This window comes from Nilaparvata lugens, chromosome 9 (genome assembly GCF_014356525.2).
Source record: "Nilaparvata lugens isolate BPH chromosome 9, ASM1435652v1, whole genome shotgun sequence".
Lineage (NCBI taxonomy): Eukaryota > Metazoa > Arthropoda > Insecta > Hemiptera > Delphacidae > Nilaparvata > Nilaparvata lugens.
The window spans coordinates 19,462,615-19,481,303 of NC_052512.1; the positions used below are offsets into that span (position 1 = coordinate 19,462,615).

General features: G+C 35.7%; 1 protein-coding gene across 2 annotated transcripts in view; it reads left to right on the plus strand.

The window, feature by feature from the left end:
• The window catches only part of LOC111059816, a 380,452-nt gene that overhangs the window by 223,925 nt on the left and 137,838 nt on the right, over positions 1 to 18,689 (plus strand). For both annotated transcript variants that reach the window (XM_039435597.1, XM_039435598.1), the window contains one exon: positions 191 to 344. In XM_039435597.1, coding sequence (XP_039291531.1) covers positions 191 to 344 — 154 coding nt within the window. The remainder of the gene's footprint in view (positions 1 to 190; positions 345 to 18,689) is intronic.

An 18,689-nucleotide genomic window follows, 5' to 3' on the forward strand; every position in this document is an offset into this window, starting at 1 on the left:
GCTTCATGGGGCAGCCACAAAAATATAATAAGAAAATTTTAATAGATTCTCACTTCATGTATGATAGATATAAGATGATTAATTCAATTTGTGAAACTTATCATTCATGTAATGTGAGAGAAATCTGAATAAAAAAAAAAAAAAAAAAAATTATTATTATTATTATTATTATGATTTTTGTCGGTGACAGGTGTAAGAGGACAAATATGATATCACAATCAAATCTCCTTGGTGGCATCAAGTTATACCGTTATAAATCGGACGTCTTTTTCGACATGATTGCAGCTGATTCGAGTTGTTTTAAGAGTTACCTGAGAATCAAAACGTTTATACAGGAGTGTAAGGTGAGTTCAAGCCCTCATTTTTGTCTTAGAGCCTATTGAACGACCAAACCAAGTCTGTAGTAAACGCCGGTTAGAACACAAATCGTGGGGATGCTGAACAGAATAGTTATTTGTGCATCTAGTGCACAAAATGCCACTTTGCTGCACTAAAAGAAACGTTTATGCACGAGCCATAGGCGAGTGCGGAATGATGGTTTCTTGATGCAGCAAAGAAACTTTGTGCACGTATTGCACATTCAATTTTTCCTACAGTTACCATAGGATGTGAAGAATCAGTATTAAACGGTGAACATGTCCTATAACAAATGAAATGTTTGTTTGTGCAAATCTTTAGTATTTTTATTGCTGATGATAAATATTGCAATCATTCAACAACAGAATTATTTCAAATTCAGTGTAAATGACAATAGAATGAATATTATAGAGTTATATAAGATTCAATTATGATAATACTTCATCTTCAAGAAGTCATCAGCAAGTGTAGAAATGGCCATATCACTTATGTGTTATGGATAAGTATTTTGAGCCATCAATGAGCCTCACAAACGTTATACTTAACCCGTGACTAACAGTTAAATATTCTCCTATCCAAAAACACAAAAGTTATGCAGCAAAGCTTTGCTTGTACTTATAAGGTGCCCATTAGTTTGTTCTATTGATTAATTTTTCTATTCGATCAAATCTGTAAGCTTATGTTTTAATTTTTCTATTAATTCAAATGAATAAATAAGTTAATAGGCCCAGGACTGATCAAGGATTAAGCAGACTTGAGTCTAACCTGACGACCATTCTATGAAATTTCCATGTGTACTATTAATTTATTCCTGTTCCAAATATCCTCGAGTTTGAGTTTGAATGATAATATATATTATACACAATTAGTGTAAAAATATAGTTCCAGCTTGTTTTCTCTTGTGAATACATTGGTAAACGTGCCAATTTGGCCTTTCTGCTTTTCTGGCCAAGCACACAGTGGCCGCATGAAATGTATAATTGAAGTTATACTGAATTATTTAAAACGTGATCAAATTATATTGTATAGACATTACATTTACCTGAAATGCTGAACTTCAATCATTCAAGTCACTGTTGAGTAAACAGGTTATAGTAAGTCCAGTGTTTTTGATTACGGTATTCAATTACATATATTCTGTATTCTGTTTCTAATTCATCAATGGCATTCATTGAAGCTGTTCTACGAAAATGGGAGTAGAGATGTTTCGGAGAGTTGAAGAACTGAATAACTTTTTTTGAAGTGTAAATATTTATGTTTCAAACCTAATGGATACATTATTGTTTTGAAAATATATAAATCACAACCTTAGTATCAGTAACATAAGAGTAACCTAACCACAAAAGTAAATAAAGATATAAAAATACTTGATTCCTTAATCATAAAAATTGTTGATGAATGTTTCCAATGTCTTCCAGTTGGAAATATAGGCATCACCGACATGAAAAATTGTTCATGATAACTTGAATAGAGAAAAAATACTGATATTGAATACTACCAAAACTTCTTGTTTACTTACTGTTTGTTATTCAATATCTGAAGGTAATTAAATAATCAGCTGTTTTACAAAAATTTCCAGCCAGCAACATTCAGGTTTACCAACATTTCTTTTACTCTGCCGCACTCTACCGTCTTAAAGCGTGTTAACTATTTTTCCTACAGTTACCCGAAAAAGTGCTCATTCCCGCATCATTTATAGTATGCAAAATACCTTATTCCCACACCCAGTGCGGGAATGTATATTTGAGTGCGGCAAAGTACTTTGCCACACTCCAAATTTGCAACATAACAACACAAAATAGTTAACATGCTTTATGACGGTAGAGTGCAGCAAAGTAAAAGAAATGTTGGTAAACCTGAATATGTTGCTTGCTGAAAATTTTTGAAAACCAGCTGATCATTACCGCGAGATAGATATTGGATAATGAACAGTAAATAAACAAGAAGTTTTAATAGTATTTAATATCAGTATTTTATTTCTATTCAAGTTATCATGAACGATTTTTTATGTGTGAGATGCCTATATTTTTAAATGGAATACATTGGAAACATTTATTGATCATTTTTATGATCAAGGAATCAAGTATTTTTATATCTCTATTTACTTTTGTGGTTAGGTTACTCGTGTGGTGTTAGTGATACTAAAGCTGTGATTGTTATATTTTCAAAACAATAATGGATCTATTAGGTTTCAAACATAAATATATACACTTCAAAAAAGGTATTCAGTCTTCAACTCCCCCAAAAATCTCTACTTACATTTTCGTAGAACAACTTTAATGAATGCCATTGATGAATTAGAAACAGAATAGGCTACAGAATAGATGTTATTGAATACCGTAAACAAAAACACTAGATTTACACTATACTGTTTACTCAACAGTGACTTAATTGATTGAAGTTTAGCATTTCAGGTAAATGTGATGTCTATATAATATAATTCAATCACGTTTAAAATAATGCAGTATAACCTTAATTATACGTTTCATGCGGCTACTTGTCACTTGGCCAGAAAAGCACAAAGGCCAAATTGACACGTTTACTAATGTATTTACAAGAAAAAACAAGCTGAAACTATATTTTTACACTAATTGTGTATAATATATCATCCAGACTCAAACTTGAGGATATTTGGAACTGGAATAAATAGTACACATGAAAATTTCATAGAATGGTCAGGTTAGACTCAAGTCTGTCCTGAGGGCTGATCACTAGCCTAATCCTTAATCAGTCCTGGGCATATTAGCTTATTTATTAATTTACATTAATAGAAAAATTAAAACATAAGCTTACAGCTTTGATCGCATGGACAAATTTATCAATAAAACAAATTGATGGGCACTGTATAAGTATGAGCAAAGTTTTTCTGCAAAACGTTCATGTTATCAGATAGCAGAATATTAAACTGTTAGTCATAGGTGAAGTATAACGTTTGTCATTGATGACTCAAAAACATATTCAAGACATTCATATTATATAGACATTCATATTACATTCATATTCATATTATAGACAAGTGATATGGCCATTTCCACACTTGCTGATGACTTCTTGTAGATGAAGTATTATTATAATTGAATCTCATACAACTTTATAGTATTCATTCTATTGTCTTTTAGACTGAATTTGGAACAATTCTGTTGTGGAAATGGTTGCAATATTTATTATCAGCATTAAAAGTACTAAAGATTTACACAAACAAACATTTCATTTGGTATAGGATATGTTCACCGTCTATTACTGACTTTTCACATTCTATGGTAACTGTAGGAAAAATTTAATGTGCAATATGTGCGCAAAGTTTCTTTGCTGCACTCAAGAAACCATCATTCTGCACTCGCCTATGGCTCGTGCATAAACGTTTCTTTCAGTGCAGCGAAGTGGCACTTTGTACACTAGTTGCACTAATAACTATTTCCTACAGTTACCTTGAAAAGTGGCCATTCCTGCACTGATTAAAGAACGCAAAGAATCAATTTTCTGCTCTAGTGTGGGAAAATTTTTTTCTGCACTCCAGATTTGCAACATGGCAATGCAAAATAGTTAGTAGGTTATATGAAGCACCAGTGCAGCAAAATCAAAATGAAGTTGGTAACAGTGACTGTGGTATAGTGAGGTCCACGTTATAATAATATTAAGGACGCCTAGTTCATTTTCCACCACATCAGTGACAGCCGCCCCTTCATTCAAATACTACTACCTTATACTTTTTGACAAAAATTAAGGTTTTCATTAATAACAGCATTACACACACAAACATTTGATGGATTTCAGACGATTTTACCCATGATTACCCACGTTTCATAGTCAATGGTAACTGTAGGAGAAATTTAATGTGAAATTCGTGCGCAAAGTTCCTCTGCTGCACTCAAGAAACCATCTTTCCGCACTCGCCTATGGCTCGTGCGTAAACGTTTCTTTCAGTGCAGCAAAGTGGCACTTTGTGCACTAGTTGCACAAATAACTATTCTGTTCAGCATCCCCTACCATTCTCGCCTACGGCTCGTGCGTAAACGTTTCTTTCAGTGCAGCAAACTGTCACTTTGCGCACTAGTTGCACAAATAAGTATTGTGTTGTTATGTTGCAAATTTGGAGTGCGACAAGGTCTTAGTCGCACTCAAATCTACATTCCCGCACTGGGTGTGGGAATAAGGTATTTTGCGTACTATAATAAATTGATGCGGGAATGAGCACTTTTTCGGGTAACTGTAGGAAAACGAATTTAACGTTTAGTTTAAACAGCTTTATTGAAGCACAAGTATGAATTGATTGACCTGATTCTTTACATATCCAATCAGACATGATATATCAGACAGATTCTTCAACTCATAGACTGATTGAAGGGTGTCCCTACACAATAGAAGAAAAACTGTTTTGCTCAAGCAATAATGCCGCGTTTCACGATCTAAATACGTAAATAGCTATCTACCATTAAGATGTGTTTCTTTTTATTCAGAATAAATAAGTTTATTCAACAACTATGAAAGATTATAGGCCTAGAAGATTATTCAACAACATACTGAATACAAGAAAGATTGAGAATGATCATTCATTTGCTCTTGAAATTCTGTATCGGAATCATGTGATATGAGTATAAGTTAAGTAGATAGGAATAAAACGTCTCATTCAAACTCAGACAAAGAATGATTGTTTATTTAATCAACATCATAATCTTAGCTGTCTCCATAGAGATAGTGAAAGACGTCAGCTGAGGCTTCCGTAACTACCCCCCTCCAGTCTTTACTATCTCTATTATAGAGATGTAAATAGAACTCATAAAAACAAAACATGGAAAACAACATAATAAAAACATTTTGGAAATCTTTCCTTACTCATCTTCATTATAGTTCCTTTTCGATCTTCTAATCTCACTCAAATGCACAATTTCATGTCTACCTCGTCCATTGTTGTGTTGCTTTTTTACCTCCACTCGGTTCCTATGTAGTAGATCAATCACTTCATATGGTCCAACAAATCTATGATCCGATTTCGTTCTCTTGTGATGATTTTTCTTGAAGATTATGTCACCTACTTTTATTTTATTCATGTCTTCAGCCACCTCCAAATTATACTTTTTTGTCCTCCGAACTTTCTCGTTCATGATTTTTCTCTCCACTTCTCTATGCTCCTCTGGATGCTCAACTAACTCAAATGGTGAAAAATTTGTTGAAGAATGTATGCTACTATTATATGCCAGAATAGCTCTTGCCATTGCTTCTTCCCCACAGATGTTTCTATCAACTTCTAATAAGTGCAAATGTTCAGTTAGCGTGCTATGTAAACGTTCCATCATTCCATGAGATTGCGGATGTCCTACTGTAGTGAAGTGGCTGTCGATACCAAGTTCCTCTAAAAGTTTTTGATCCGATTGTTGTCGAATTCTTTTCCTTTATCCATTAACAACATGTTGGGGGTATTGAAGAGCCCAAAAAATGCTAGTAATTTTGTTCCATGCACTTGGCTGTTTTATTCTTTAAAATCCATGCAGAAGCAAGCCTTGTAAAACAATCGATTGTAGTAAGATACTTCAGTTTATTGTAATAGAAAATGTCAACTTGAATTATTTCTGCTGGTCTTGCGGGAGTAGGTGTGACCATCTGAGGCGTCTTGTAAGGCTTTCTGTCATATTTTGCTATATTGCATGCTGCACACTTTCCCAGCACATTTCTTATTGTTTTGGCCATATTCAGCCAATAATACTGCCGTTTCAGGTGTTGCAACGTTTCCTTTTCCCCTCTATGGTTGGTCCTTCCAATGTGATATTGTTCTACAACTTCTTGTTGTTCTCTTCTATCTTCAACTGTTTTAACTTGTCTATCACAAATTATCAAGTGTATTTTTGAGTCCCAGCATTCATCTTTATGAAAGCTCTTAATTTTATCAATAAAATCTTTTTCCTTGGAAAATATAAAATAAACTTTCCCCCTTACCATCAACTGCTTTATTGTATGTTTCAGTTCATCATCTGTCGCCTGAGGGCCAATTGTAATTGTATAAGTATGAATTGGGCCATAACGATGGGTAGTTTTTGTTATACCTCCAAAGTTTTGTCTTTCAAGGATTATTTGATTACGTTTATCATTTATAATGCAATTTTCCATCACTTCCAAATTAATTTGCTTCACTTGTAGAGGATTTATATTCCGAGATAAACAATCAGCAACTACATTATCTACTCCTTTAATGTGTTGAATTTTGAATGAGTAAACAGCCAATTTTTCTATCCACTTGGTTATCCTGGCGGATGTTTCTTTCAGCTTATTCATCCATAAAAGTGGCATGTGATCTGTTCTTAGCACAAATTAATTTCCGTAAAGGTATGGTCTAAAATTCTCAACACACCATACAATAGCAAGAAATTCCCTTTCAATTGTACTATAACGCCTCTCGGCCGGAGTAAGTTTCCTGCTTGCAAAAGCAACCGGTTTCTCATTTTGGGATAGTACACCTCCTATTGCTTCCCCACTAGCATCTGTTGTTATGTAAAGGGTTGTTGAAGATCTGGAAACTGAAGTATAGGCGTTGAACAAATTGCTTCTTTACACTTTTCAACTGCTTGGATAACATCTGATGATATGTGGAACTTCACACCTCTTTTTAATAAGTTTGTTAATGGTTCAGTCATCTGTGCAAATTTGTGAATGAATTTCTATAATAGCCGACCATGCCTAAAAATGTTTTTATCTCTTTCAAATTCTTTGGAATTGGAATGTCTTTTATTGCACTAATTTTCTGGCTGTCGGGACGAACTCCACTTTCCGAAATCACATGACCCATGAATTTCACTTCAGATTGACACAAGTTAGTTTTTTCCTTTGACAGCTTAAGGCCAAACTTCCTTATTCTTTCAAATAACTGTGTGAGATGTGCTTTATGATCTTCGAGATTCTTGCTGAACACAATGATATCATCAATGTAGATTTGTATTGCTTCTTCATTTATGTCTTCTAAAAACTCATCCATCAGCCTTTGAAACGTTGGTACTGCGTTTTTCAACCCAAAAGGCATCCTTGTAAATTCATAATGTCCTCTCTCAAAGCTAAATGCTGTCTTCTCCATGTCCCTTGGATTCATTCTTATTTGATGGTATCCCGACTTTAGATCCAGAGTGCTGAAAACTTTAGCTCCGTGCATTCTATCAATCATATCCTCTAGCCTTGGAAGGGGATATCTCTCCAACTCTGTTTGATCATTTAAAACTCTGAAATCTACAACCACCCTATGTTTTGGCGGTTCTCCAGGGGAAGACTTTTTGGTACAACCCATAATGGATTACAAAATGGAGAGATAGACTTTTTATAATGCCCTGTTCTAGCATATCCTTAATGTGTTCTCTAATGATTTTTTCCATTGCATGTGGATACCTTCTGGCTTTTATAAATATTGGTTTTGATGACTTTATTGAATTGAGTGCTGAACTCTCCCTGTTGTTGTCAGACTCTCTCCTTCATTATATAAAGTGTCCTTATACTTTTCCAGCATATAGAATGCTAATTTTTCTTGTTCCTTGTCTATAAATTGTTCATTACAATTTCCTCTCACAATGGAACCCATTAGTAAATGTTTTTCTTTAGCAATTGAACTTTTCGATTTATAATTTCTATCCCCCAACTTGATAATCCATTGACCATTTATATTGATAGGAGCAGCTCTAAGATCTCTCATCATATCACAACCAATTATCACATCATACTTGTTGTTCATTATTTCTGTTGATACATGAACTCTCATAATTTTTTTAAAACCAATCAATCCAAACAGATTTAAATCTACTTCCCCTTTTAAAGCTTTTCTTCCTGTCAAAGTTAACATTTCACAAGAACACCCTTCTATTTTTAAACTATGATCAATTTTATTAATGCTTCTTCCGAAATTATTGTACTGTCCGATCCTGTATCATACAAGCAATAAACATCCCAACTCTTCACATAAAATATAGGTAGCTCTCCTTTTTTGCAATCCACTTTTTGTTCCTTGCTACCTATATTCCTCATCCGAAATCCTCAATCTTTATTCCTACCTTTCTTTGTCGATAATTTGGTTGATTTATTTTCCTTCAATTCAGCCAGTCTTTTCATTTTTCTCTCGATATTGACTTTCATAACGGTAACAGCTATTTTCACTATCTGAGGAGTGAGTTAAACTCTCTCCATCAGAACTACCTTCCAAATTTTTTTTGCGATTTTCCTTCCTCCTCAAAGCATTGACTTCTCTTCTTCCAAATTCTTTTTTGGGGTAACTTCCTTTCTATAAATGTAAGGACATTCTCTGGCAAAATGCCCTTCTTCCCTACACTCTCAACACTCGTTTCGTGCGAATTTCCCTTCTCTTTCCTTTCTATTTCCTTTCCCATAGTAACCAATCCCTTTACATCAGTTCTCCATTTCTGGTTCGATCTGTTACCATAAACAGGAGAGGTTCTACTATTAAGTGAATATCTTCTCTCATTCTCAACCACTCTCCAATTTGAGTGTCTATGACTAGCTTCTTTCCAATAAGACTCCTCATCTTTGACAATTTGAATAGTCTCTTCTAAAGACTGAGGTTTTGCAATTTTCACACTCTTACATACTCGCTCCGAAGCTGCTCTTAACAAAACTTCCATTGATAACTCTTCATAGATTTTATTTCTCCATACCCCTTCCTCTTTAGTATTACACGAATCTAAAACTTTCGATTTCAATTCTTTAACCAATTGCGATAACCGATTGGCAAAACTACCAATTGACTCTCCCAAATCACGATTCAATTCCAACACTCTCATTGCCATTGCAGAGACTGATTTCCTTGCACCTGCATAACGTTCTTTAAGGGCTTTTCTAACATCCTCCCAAGATGAACTGAACGATACTCCCGAATCAACCATGATTGATGTACTTATTCTAGACAAGAAAAACGAATGCAATTTGTAGTTGTTATTCATCAAAATTGCTGTCAATAATTTGAGAATGGATGGCATCCATTCTCTCCAAGAATAGACTAGTTCTTTTGGCTAAGCTCTAGCCGGTGTGCTCCCCCTGTTATCTCAGTTATTATTGAAGATATCGACTCAAGCTTTTTTAAATGAAAGAGGACGACAAAATAAAGCGCGCTAGCATATTTTTATACCATTGATCAAATTTTAATATTAGAAATAGCTGTTTCAAAACTAACCTTAATCTTGAGAAAGGACGATTCAAAATAATAATGATTTGTATCAACTATTATTAAAGATATTATGGGAATCAATTTTTTCAATGAAAGAAGAAGAAAAAATACGTGTCGGTAACTGAATAACAATTCTAATCAATGAATTTAATTTCATTAATATTAACAGCAAATTTTGAATTTTGTCCAACCTATAATTCTATCATGTTTTTCTTTTTACTAGCACCATAGAGTTGTAGAGTTGCTGCTCTATTCTCTAAAGGTCACAATTTGAAGCATGCTAAATAGAGTTATCGGTTTTTAAAATTGCTCGATAAGAAAGATTCCGATTTCAACTTGTTCGATTAATGATTCAAGAGTTCAATTTTTTTTATTGTTATTGTTTACAAACTTCAATTTGATATATTCAAATTATAATTTGATCTACATTTTTTCCCATAATTGGAATACTTTTTTTGAAAAAATTGGTAAACCCCATGGGTATTAAATTTGTGAAGTCTCATTAGGTATTAATAGTCTAATTAAAGTTTATTTATTTATTCGATCATTCAGAATTATACAACTTACAGAAAAGTACCACAGGCTAACTTATGCTTAAAACGGTTTCAGTTATAATTTCACTATCTTTAATTTTTTCAAAAAAAAAAAATCCAATTTTGGGAAAAAATAATTTGAATTAGAACTCATATGTAGGCTATCAAATTTGAAAAAAATATTCTAATTCCATCAAAGAGCTAACCATTACTGCTGACCACATTTTCTCCTGTATTTAATGCTATTGATGAAGTTGATAGGAAATCTGGAAAATATCAAAAATGTGCCGTGTTTGCCTGAAAATGTTGAGAATATTTAAATGGAGCTAACCATTACTGCTGATCACATTTTCTCCTGTATCTAATGATATTGATGAAACCCTACCTACCACAGTTTATGTGACTATCACACCTTAAGTGATGAAGACTGAGCAAGTCTGAGGGTTGCTCAGTCTTTATCTGGTAAGGCTTTGTTTAATTAGGTTGGACTATGCTTGGTTAGAGGGGAGCTCAATGGTTGGCTGGACTGCATTTGTTAGTTCGAGTTAGGCTTTGTTAGGTTGGGGATAATAAAAAACTCAGGTTACAATGGTTTGGGTTGAAAAAGGTTAGGTTAGGAGAGTTTTCGTTAGGGGAGGTTAGGTTGGAAAGATTTTGCATAGAAAGGATCTGGTTAGGAAGTCTTAGCTTAGAAACACTTAGGTTGAGAAAATCTTAGGTTGGGAAAAGCTTAGGTTAGGAGAAACTTAGGTTAGGAAACTGTTGGGTTGGGAAAAAATTAGGTTTGAAAAAGCTTTGGTTTGTGGAAGCTTAGGTTAGGAAAAGCTTTGGTTGGGGAAAGCTTCGATTAGGAAATGCTTAGGTTAAGAAAAGTACAAGTTAGGGAAAGCTTAGGTTGGGGAAAAATTGGTTAGGAAAAGCTAAGGTTGGGAAAATCCAAGGTTAGGGAAAGCCTATGTTAGGAAAAGATAAGGTTAGGAAAAGCTCAGGTTAGGAGAAGCTAAAGTTAGGAAAAGCTTAGGTTGGGAGAAGCTTAGGTTAGGAGAATCTAAGGTTAGGTAAAGCTTAGGTTAGGAAAAGCTTTGGTTAGGGGAAGCTTTGGTTAGTGAAAGCTCAGGTTGGGGAAAGCTTCAGGCTAGGAAAAGCTTTGGTTGGGGAAAGCTTTGATTAGTGAAAGCTTAGGTTGGGAAAAGCTTTGAGTTAGGAGAAACTTAGGTTAGGAGAAGCTTGGGTTAGGAGAAACTTAGGTTAGGAAACTGTTGGGTTAGGAAAAGATTGGGTTAGAGGAAGCTTAGGTTAGGAAAAGCTTTGGTTAGGGAAAGCTTTGGTTTGTGAAAGCTGAGGTTAGGAAAAGCTTTGGTTGGGGAAAGCTTTGGTTAGTGAAGGCTTAGTTGAGGAAACCTTCAAGTTAGGAGGAACTTAGGTTAGGAGAAGCTAAGGTTAGGAAAAGCTTAGGTTGGGAAAAGCTCAGGTTAGGAAAAGCTTAGGTTGGGAAAAGCTTTGGTTGGGAAAAGTTAAGGTTAGGTAAAGCTTGGGTTAGGTAAAACTTAGGTTAGGAGAAGCTAACGTTAGGTAAAGCTTAGGTTAGGAAAAGCTTGGGTTAGGGAAAGCTTTGGTTAGTGAAAGCTTAGGTTAGGAAAAGCTTCAGGTTAGGGAAAGCTTTGAGTTAGGAGAAACTTAGGTTAGGAGAAGCTTAGGTTAGGAGAAGCTTAGGTCAGGAAAAAGTCAAGTGTTAGGGAAAGCTTAGGTTAGAAGAAGCTAAGGTTAGGTAAAGCTTATGTTAGGAAAAGCTTTGGTTAGGGAAAGCTTTGGTTAGTGAAAGCTTAGGTTAGGAAAAGCTTTAGGTTAGGAAAAACTCAAGTTAGGTGAAGCTAATTTTAGGAAAAGCTTAGGTTAGGAAAATCTCAGATTAGAAAAAGCTTAGTTTAGGAGAGATTTGGTCTTGGCCCAGGCTCAGTAAGCTTTGGTCATACTTGTTCAGGTTAGTAATTATTTGACTTGATTCAAGAGTTCTGTTGTGTATTTTTGAAAGAATAAGAACTCTCAGTAGAATTATTTCAATGATCTTTATTGAACACTTTATATTGTTAAATCGAATATGATACAGAATAGAAAGTACTAGAACAGGTGAACAGCGCCTTATGAATGTGTCTGTCTTTGTGTTTCAAATTCAATGCCTGTCTGATCTTTTTGAATGTTGTAGTGTAGAAATGTACAATAGATAATAATTTAGATTATAATGCAAATGTTTGTGATAACATATCTATTCATGTATAATAAATGTTGTTGGTAATAAATGAATCAGTGTTTTCTTCATTTCTGTGCATATTTTATGTTGGCTACTCTGTATAGGCGGGAGTTCAAATATATATAACAAGTTCATTCAATTAAAATTTTCATTGTCATACAGAAAATGTGATCAATTGTACATTGTTCACCAATTCTTCAACTCCTAGTTCTTAACATTATAGTTCTTTCCATACTCCAAGAGTCTATACTTTTGAAAAATCTCTTTATCGAACTCTTGATCCTATCTCAATGTTCAATTGCTCTATAAATCATTAATTACTATAAATGTAAATGACTTGAACTGACATAAATTAACCAGAACCTAATTGTTTTAAGTTTAAATTAGTATTTTAAGATAAAATTATATTACCGACAACCTATTTTTTCTTCCTCTTCAATCAAAAAAAAATTGATTGATATCTCAAAAATAGTTGAGATACAATTATTGTGCAATACAATATTGTGGGATACAATTTTAGTCCATAAACTAGAAATTACCCATTTCTGTTCTGTTCAGGGTCAGCTTTGTTAATTTAATGAAAAACTCCCCAGAATAAATCTAATTTCTATTTAATTCATTGATTAATCAATTTCATTGTATTCCAATGTCCATGCTTGCCTGCAGTTACCTCTTCAATCACTTTCGAAGAAGTTGAATTGATGCGAACATTCATTCGAGCAATCGCTTTTTTTAAATCTTAATTCGGCCATATATGAGTCAGCTGTGCTATTGGCTTCACTAATCACAGTTCCATTCTTCATTGCTACATAACCTCATTCTTCATTGTTGAGTCTCACTTCAGAAATTCAAACTGTTTTTTTAATGTTTCAATTAGTCTTCAAAATAAAATTCATAGAAGCAACACCTATTTTTCCTTTTTCCTTCATCAGAAAAAAAATTGAGTGATACCTTCAAAAATAGTGAGATAAAGAATATATTTAGAATCGTCCTTTCTCCAAAATAAGGTTAGTTTTGAAACAGCTATTTCTAATATTAAAGTCGAACTAAATCGTATAAAAATAGGCTAGCGCGCTTTATTTTTTCCTCCTCTTTCATTTAACAAAAAATTTGAGTCGATATCTTCAATAATAACTGAGATAACAGGGGGAGCACACCGGCTAGAGCTTAGCCGTTCTTTTACCTCTCCTTGAAACTCCTGAATTGATCCGATCAAATTCATGAGACATTTCACGTCCATAAGTGGTGGTTCTTTCCGGTAATTTCAATATTGATGCAATTTCCTTTTTCCTCCTTGGCATTTTCAAAATCTATCCGAAAAATTCCTATTAACTTCAACTAAAAAACTAGATAATATTTGGTTTCGGCACCAGTTAAGTAGATAGGAATAAAACGTCTCATTCAAACTCAGACAAAGAATGATTGTTTATTTAATCAACATCATAATCTTAGCTGTCTCCATAGAGATAGTGGAAGACGTCAGCTGAGGCTTCCGTAACTTATATTCTCATTTAAGTGAAATAAAGTTGAATTCGAATTGACAGTTCCAAGATGGTGGATCAGAATTTTTGAGCAACAAGAAAGTAATTTGTTTTTCATTCAAATATGATTCAAAAGAAACAAAGGTACTGTCGGTACTGTTGTTGACGGTACTGTTTCTGCCGGGTTAGAACTGTATACATTCAATCAGAAATCAAAATCATTTATTTGCCAATTATAAAGATAACATAATGAATAAAACAAATACTCCATACTTATACAGAATAAAAATTGAATTTTAACTTAGCCAGCAAAACCTAAGTTTGTGTGCTAGCAACGAGTACCAAAAGATTTCATTAATTTAACATAAACATATAAGATGATTGAACATTTTATTTGAATGGTAGTAATAATAAATAAATAAGTTAAATAATAATAATTGTGGTAATATAATGACTGGAAAAAATGTAACTTAGTGAAAATAATATCAAGAAAAAGTTTTTTTTTCAATAAAGTAGATTCTAACTGTACATGAGGCGAAAAAACATTGTCACTTCTGGTCCATCTCAGTTCTAGTTCGGAGTTCGATGAGTGAGCATCGTCTATCAGAGCGCCTGATAAGTAGCTAGTTTGTTCCTTATCTGTCACTCGGCTTATTTTGTCCGTGTTAAACTCAATAGTATTTCATAGTGTTGGCCTATAAATTAAACTTATTTCGCATCGAAAATTGTTAATAAGTGCAAAAAGTGTTTAAACGACGTAGCTCTAAAGCAGGATAATTTCAAGTGTAAAGATTGTGATGGTTTTCCACGCCGGGTGCATGAAAATGAGACGCTTCAAAATCCGTCGCAACACGTAATGTCAACTGGAGGTGTGATAAGTGCAGCGCTGCTACAGTGCTGGTCGCGAGGGTGAGTTATCACGTGAGGACAGTTATCACTGTTCTCCAAGCATAGCTACTGCTCTTCGAAAAGAAAATAATGAACGATGGGACATTATTAAAGCCACACTCGACGATTTTAAAATTGGTAAGCAAGACGTGAATACTCTAAAAGAAACGTTGAATCGTAAATGGATGTCTTATCACTGAGTAATTTTCGTTTATTCTAATTTTTAAATGTTTCCTTTATACCCTTTCTAATTCAGATTGAAGTTTGTAATCTGAGCCTTGTTTTATTTTTTTTTCATTCATAATTTTTATTTCCGGGTTAACATGCTCACTTTGTACCCATTCTATATTATTTACTAGTTTAATTAGAAATAATATTAGTATCATTTTTTAGTAATAGAGGTTCCAATATCGCATTTCAATTGGATTATAGAGTCTAAGTCTTGAATTTCGTTGATTTTATTCAGTATTATTTGTGGTTATTCTGATTACAGTTTGGGATCTGGACTTTTTTTCTATTTTATCTTTACAAATTTGTGATGCAAATCATGCTTATTTTGTATTAATTTCTATAATATTTTTCAGTAGGATTATTAGAATAATGTTTCAGTAATTAAGAGTCCAATTAGCTAATTGCTTAGCAACTAAATTTTCGTTTTCGTTGATTTTATGCTTTTTCATTTTTTTCCTTTACTCTCTATTCCGTTTTTTATTATGAAACGATTTACATTATATTTTAATTGGAGTTGAATATTAAAATTCATTTTAACAATACAATATCTACATAAGCCGGTGACAGAAGAATGATGTGCCTCTCATGTTCTTCACCGACGATGAATGCATTATAGAATCCAATTAAAATGACAGTTTAACATTCAATAGTACTCAAGCATTAGAAAGATATTTTGAAATAGGAAGCATGAATATGAATTCCATACACTCCATATGAATATACATAGCTATAATAGAAACTTTGATGAATTCACAGTATTTTTAAATAGTTTTAACAAACTTAAAATTAGTTGTATTGTTTTAACCGAAACCTGGTTGGAGGATGATGATGTTGTGATGCAGCTCCCTGGATATAATTATTTTCGAACAACAAATAATTAAATCAGAATGACGGTGTTGTGGTCTACATTGATGATTCGTTGGCCGTTACCTCCTGTGATCAGCTGTGCCTGGGGGAGTCGCCAACTGCCTAGCCCTGACCTTTAATCTGAACGGCATGCCTTGCCACCTGTTGTCCGCCTATTGTAGCCCTAGCTCTTGTCTCGATTCGTTTGTTTTGGCGCTTCAGAGCTATTTTCTTAACAAAAACGATAAGTATCATTTACAATTATTCTGTGGTGATGTCAATATTAACATTCTGGATGTTCCTCCGAATTCCCCGCAGGACTGTTACCTTGATATGATGCATGAGTTGGGATCTATAAGTTTAATCAACAGGGTAACACGTCCCGCGGGAACTCCTGTTTAGACCATCTCTTCCTGAAAAATGACAAAAAACTTCAAATAAAATCAGCTATTATAGAATCATCAATTACCGATCACTATCCCATATTAGTTCAACTTAGCTCTGGAGCGCCCAACGATCTTGGGCATAGTCACGGGAGAGATCCACCAACTTACAGGGTTACTGACTGGAATGCCGTTATCGCTTCCTTGTTGTCGACTGATTGGGGCTGTGTAACTGATGTAAGGGATGATGTTGATTATTCAACTGATACTTTTATTAGCGTTGTCCAGTCAGCCATAGAAGGCAATACACGGACCAAATCAGTAACAGCTAAAAACAGGAAAATAAAACCCTGGATAACTCAGAGCCTTGTTAATTCTATTAGATTCCGAGACAAATTGAGCAAAAGGGTATTAAGGTATTAGGCTGTCCTATTCCACCCTCTAGGTTTCCTAATAATTGCGAAGTATTGCTACGACGCGGACTAGCTACAGCCGGGTATGGGTCGGGGTCGGTGACCGTACTGACTGGTGGGGATACCGGACCTACACTTCTCCCCCTATCCTGATTCTTTACCCTCTGTCTTTTGCGGGAGGTATTTAACTTGAAGGGAAGAGTGTGTGCCCGTGCGTTGTTGGCCGATTCGGCCCTCGGCTCTTGGAATTCAGGTTGGGTGTTAGGGAGAATTGAGGTAACCTTAACCAAGGATACGGATCCGGATATCAGATCCCCACAAATAATTATATTTGTAAAGGTAGTACGCAATATGAACCAACTGCGAGTTGACGGCGAGCAAAGCTGTACCTGCAAGCCCGGAATAAAGGTTGTAGGTGGAGGAATTCGGGATGGAGTCCAACAAGCAATAATATAGAATTTTGTTACGGTTTTCGCATTTGTGACTGCGGGCTGTTGGTGTGCAGACTTAACCTGCGCACCCGGTATTAGATTAATATGATTGGAGAGGCATAAGTGGTACAGGATATGGTATACCGAGTTTGAGGTATAGGGAATATTTTATCGGACCTGGGGAATGGAGATTCGTTAATAGGATTGTTCCTTCCTGTAACTAATGGGGTTTTGTTCAATAACTCGCGATCTGTGAATCGCGATATAGTTCTCAGCAAGCTGAACCTGCTAGCTAAAGATAGTATATCTATTTAATTTTATGATAATTAAAGCTCAGAGGATGAGGTTTCGGGTGTCGAATTTCTGAATCGCGAGCCTGCAGCTGCGAAAGGATTTTCAGAAATTCTGAAACTGCTAAACAGAATTTCCGAAAATCTGTGACTGCCCTTAGGGGTAGGGGAATCACTCTCAATCGTCCGAAACGCTTTTAAATTAGTAGTCAGTATGTCGACTATTGTGAGAGGTTGGGGAAAGGTTTACAAGGATTCTCCTAAGCTTCTCGCTGGTCAGAGGACCGCAACTGGGTCGATCTCTAATCTGTGAATGGGATCCGGCTCTGCGTAAGGTTTCATACACCTCTCACTGGTCTGAGGACCGCGACGGGAACGATCTCTAGTCTGGAACTGAGATCTCGCGCTAAACAGGGTAGGAAAAATTAAGAGTAAGAAAGATAGAGGATGCCGCAGTCTAGGAACTTCGGCAAGGGAGTCCTCAAGCTGTACCTGAGAGCTAGAAAAATTTCAGAATAGGGAGAGTTGAGAGAGAGAGAGAAAGGACGTCGCAGTCTGGGGACTTTGACAAGGACGTTCTCAAGCTGTACCTGAGAGCAGGAAGCGTTGCAGTCTGTGACTTCAACAAGGACGTTCTCAAGCTGTATCTGAGAGCAGGAAGCGTCGCAGTCTGGGAACTTTGACAAGGACGTTCTCGAGCTGTACCTGAGAGCAGGAAGCATTGCAGTCTGTGACTTCAACAAGGACGTTCTCGAGCTGTACCTGAGAGCAGGAAGCGTTGCAGTCTGTGACTTCAACAAGGACGTTCTCGAGCTGTACCTGAGAGCAGGAAGCGTTGCAGTCTGTGACTTCAACGAGGACGTTCTCGAGCTGTACCTGAGAGCAGGAAGCGTTGCAGTCTGTGACTTCAACAAGGACGTTCTCAAGCTGTACCTGAGAGCAGGAAGCGTTGCAGTCTGTGACTTCAACAAGGACGTTCTCAAGCTGTACCTGAGAGCAGGAAGCGTTGCAGTCTGTGACTTCACAAGGACGTTCTCGAGCTGTACCTGAGAGCAGGAAGCGTTGCAGTCTGTAACTTCAACAAGGACGTTCTTGAGCTGTACCTGAGAGCAGGAAGCGTTGCAGTCTGTGACTTCAACAAGGACGTTCTCAAGCTGTACCTGAGAGCAGGAAGCGTTGCAGTCTGTGACTTCAACAAGGACGTTCTCGAGCTGTACTTGAGAGCAGGAAGCGTTGCAGTCTGTGACTTCAACGAGGACGTTCTCGAGCTGTACCTGAGAGCAGGAAGCGTTGCAGTCTGTGACTTCAACAAGGACGTTCTCGAGCTGTACCTGAGAGCAGGAAGCGTTGCAGTCTGTGACTTCAACAAGGACGTTCTCGAGCTGTACCTGAGAGCAGGAAGCGTTGCAGTCTGTGACTTCAACAAGGACGTTCTCGAGC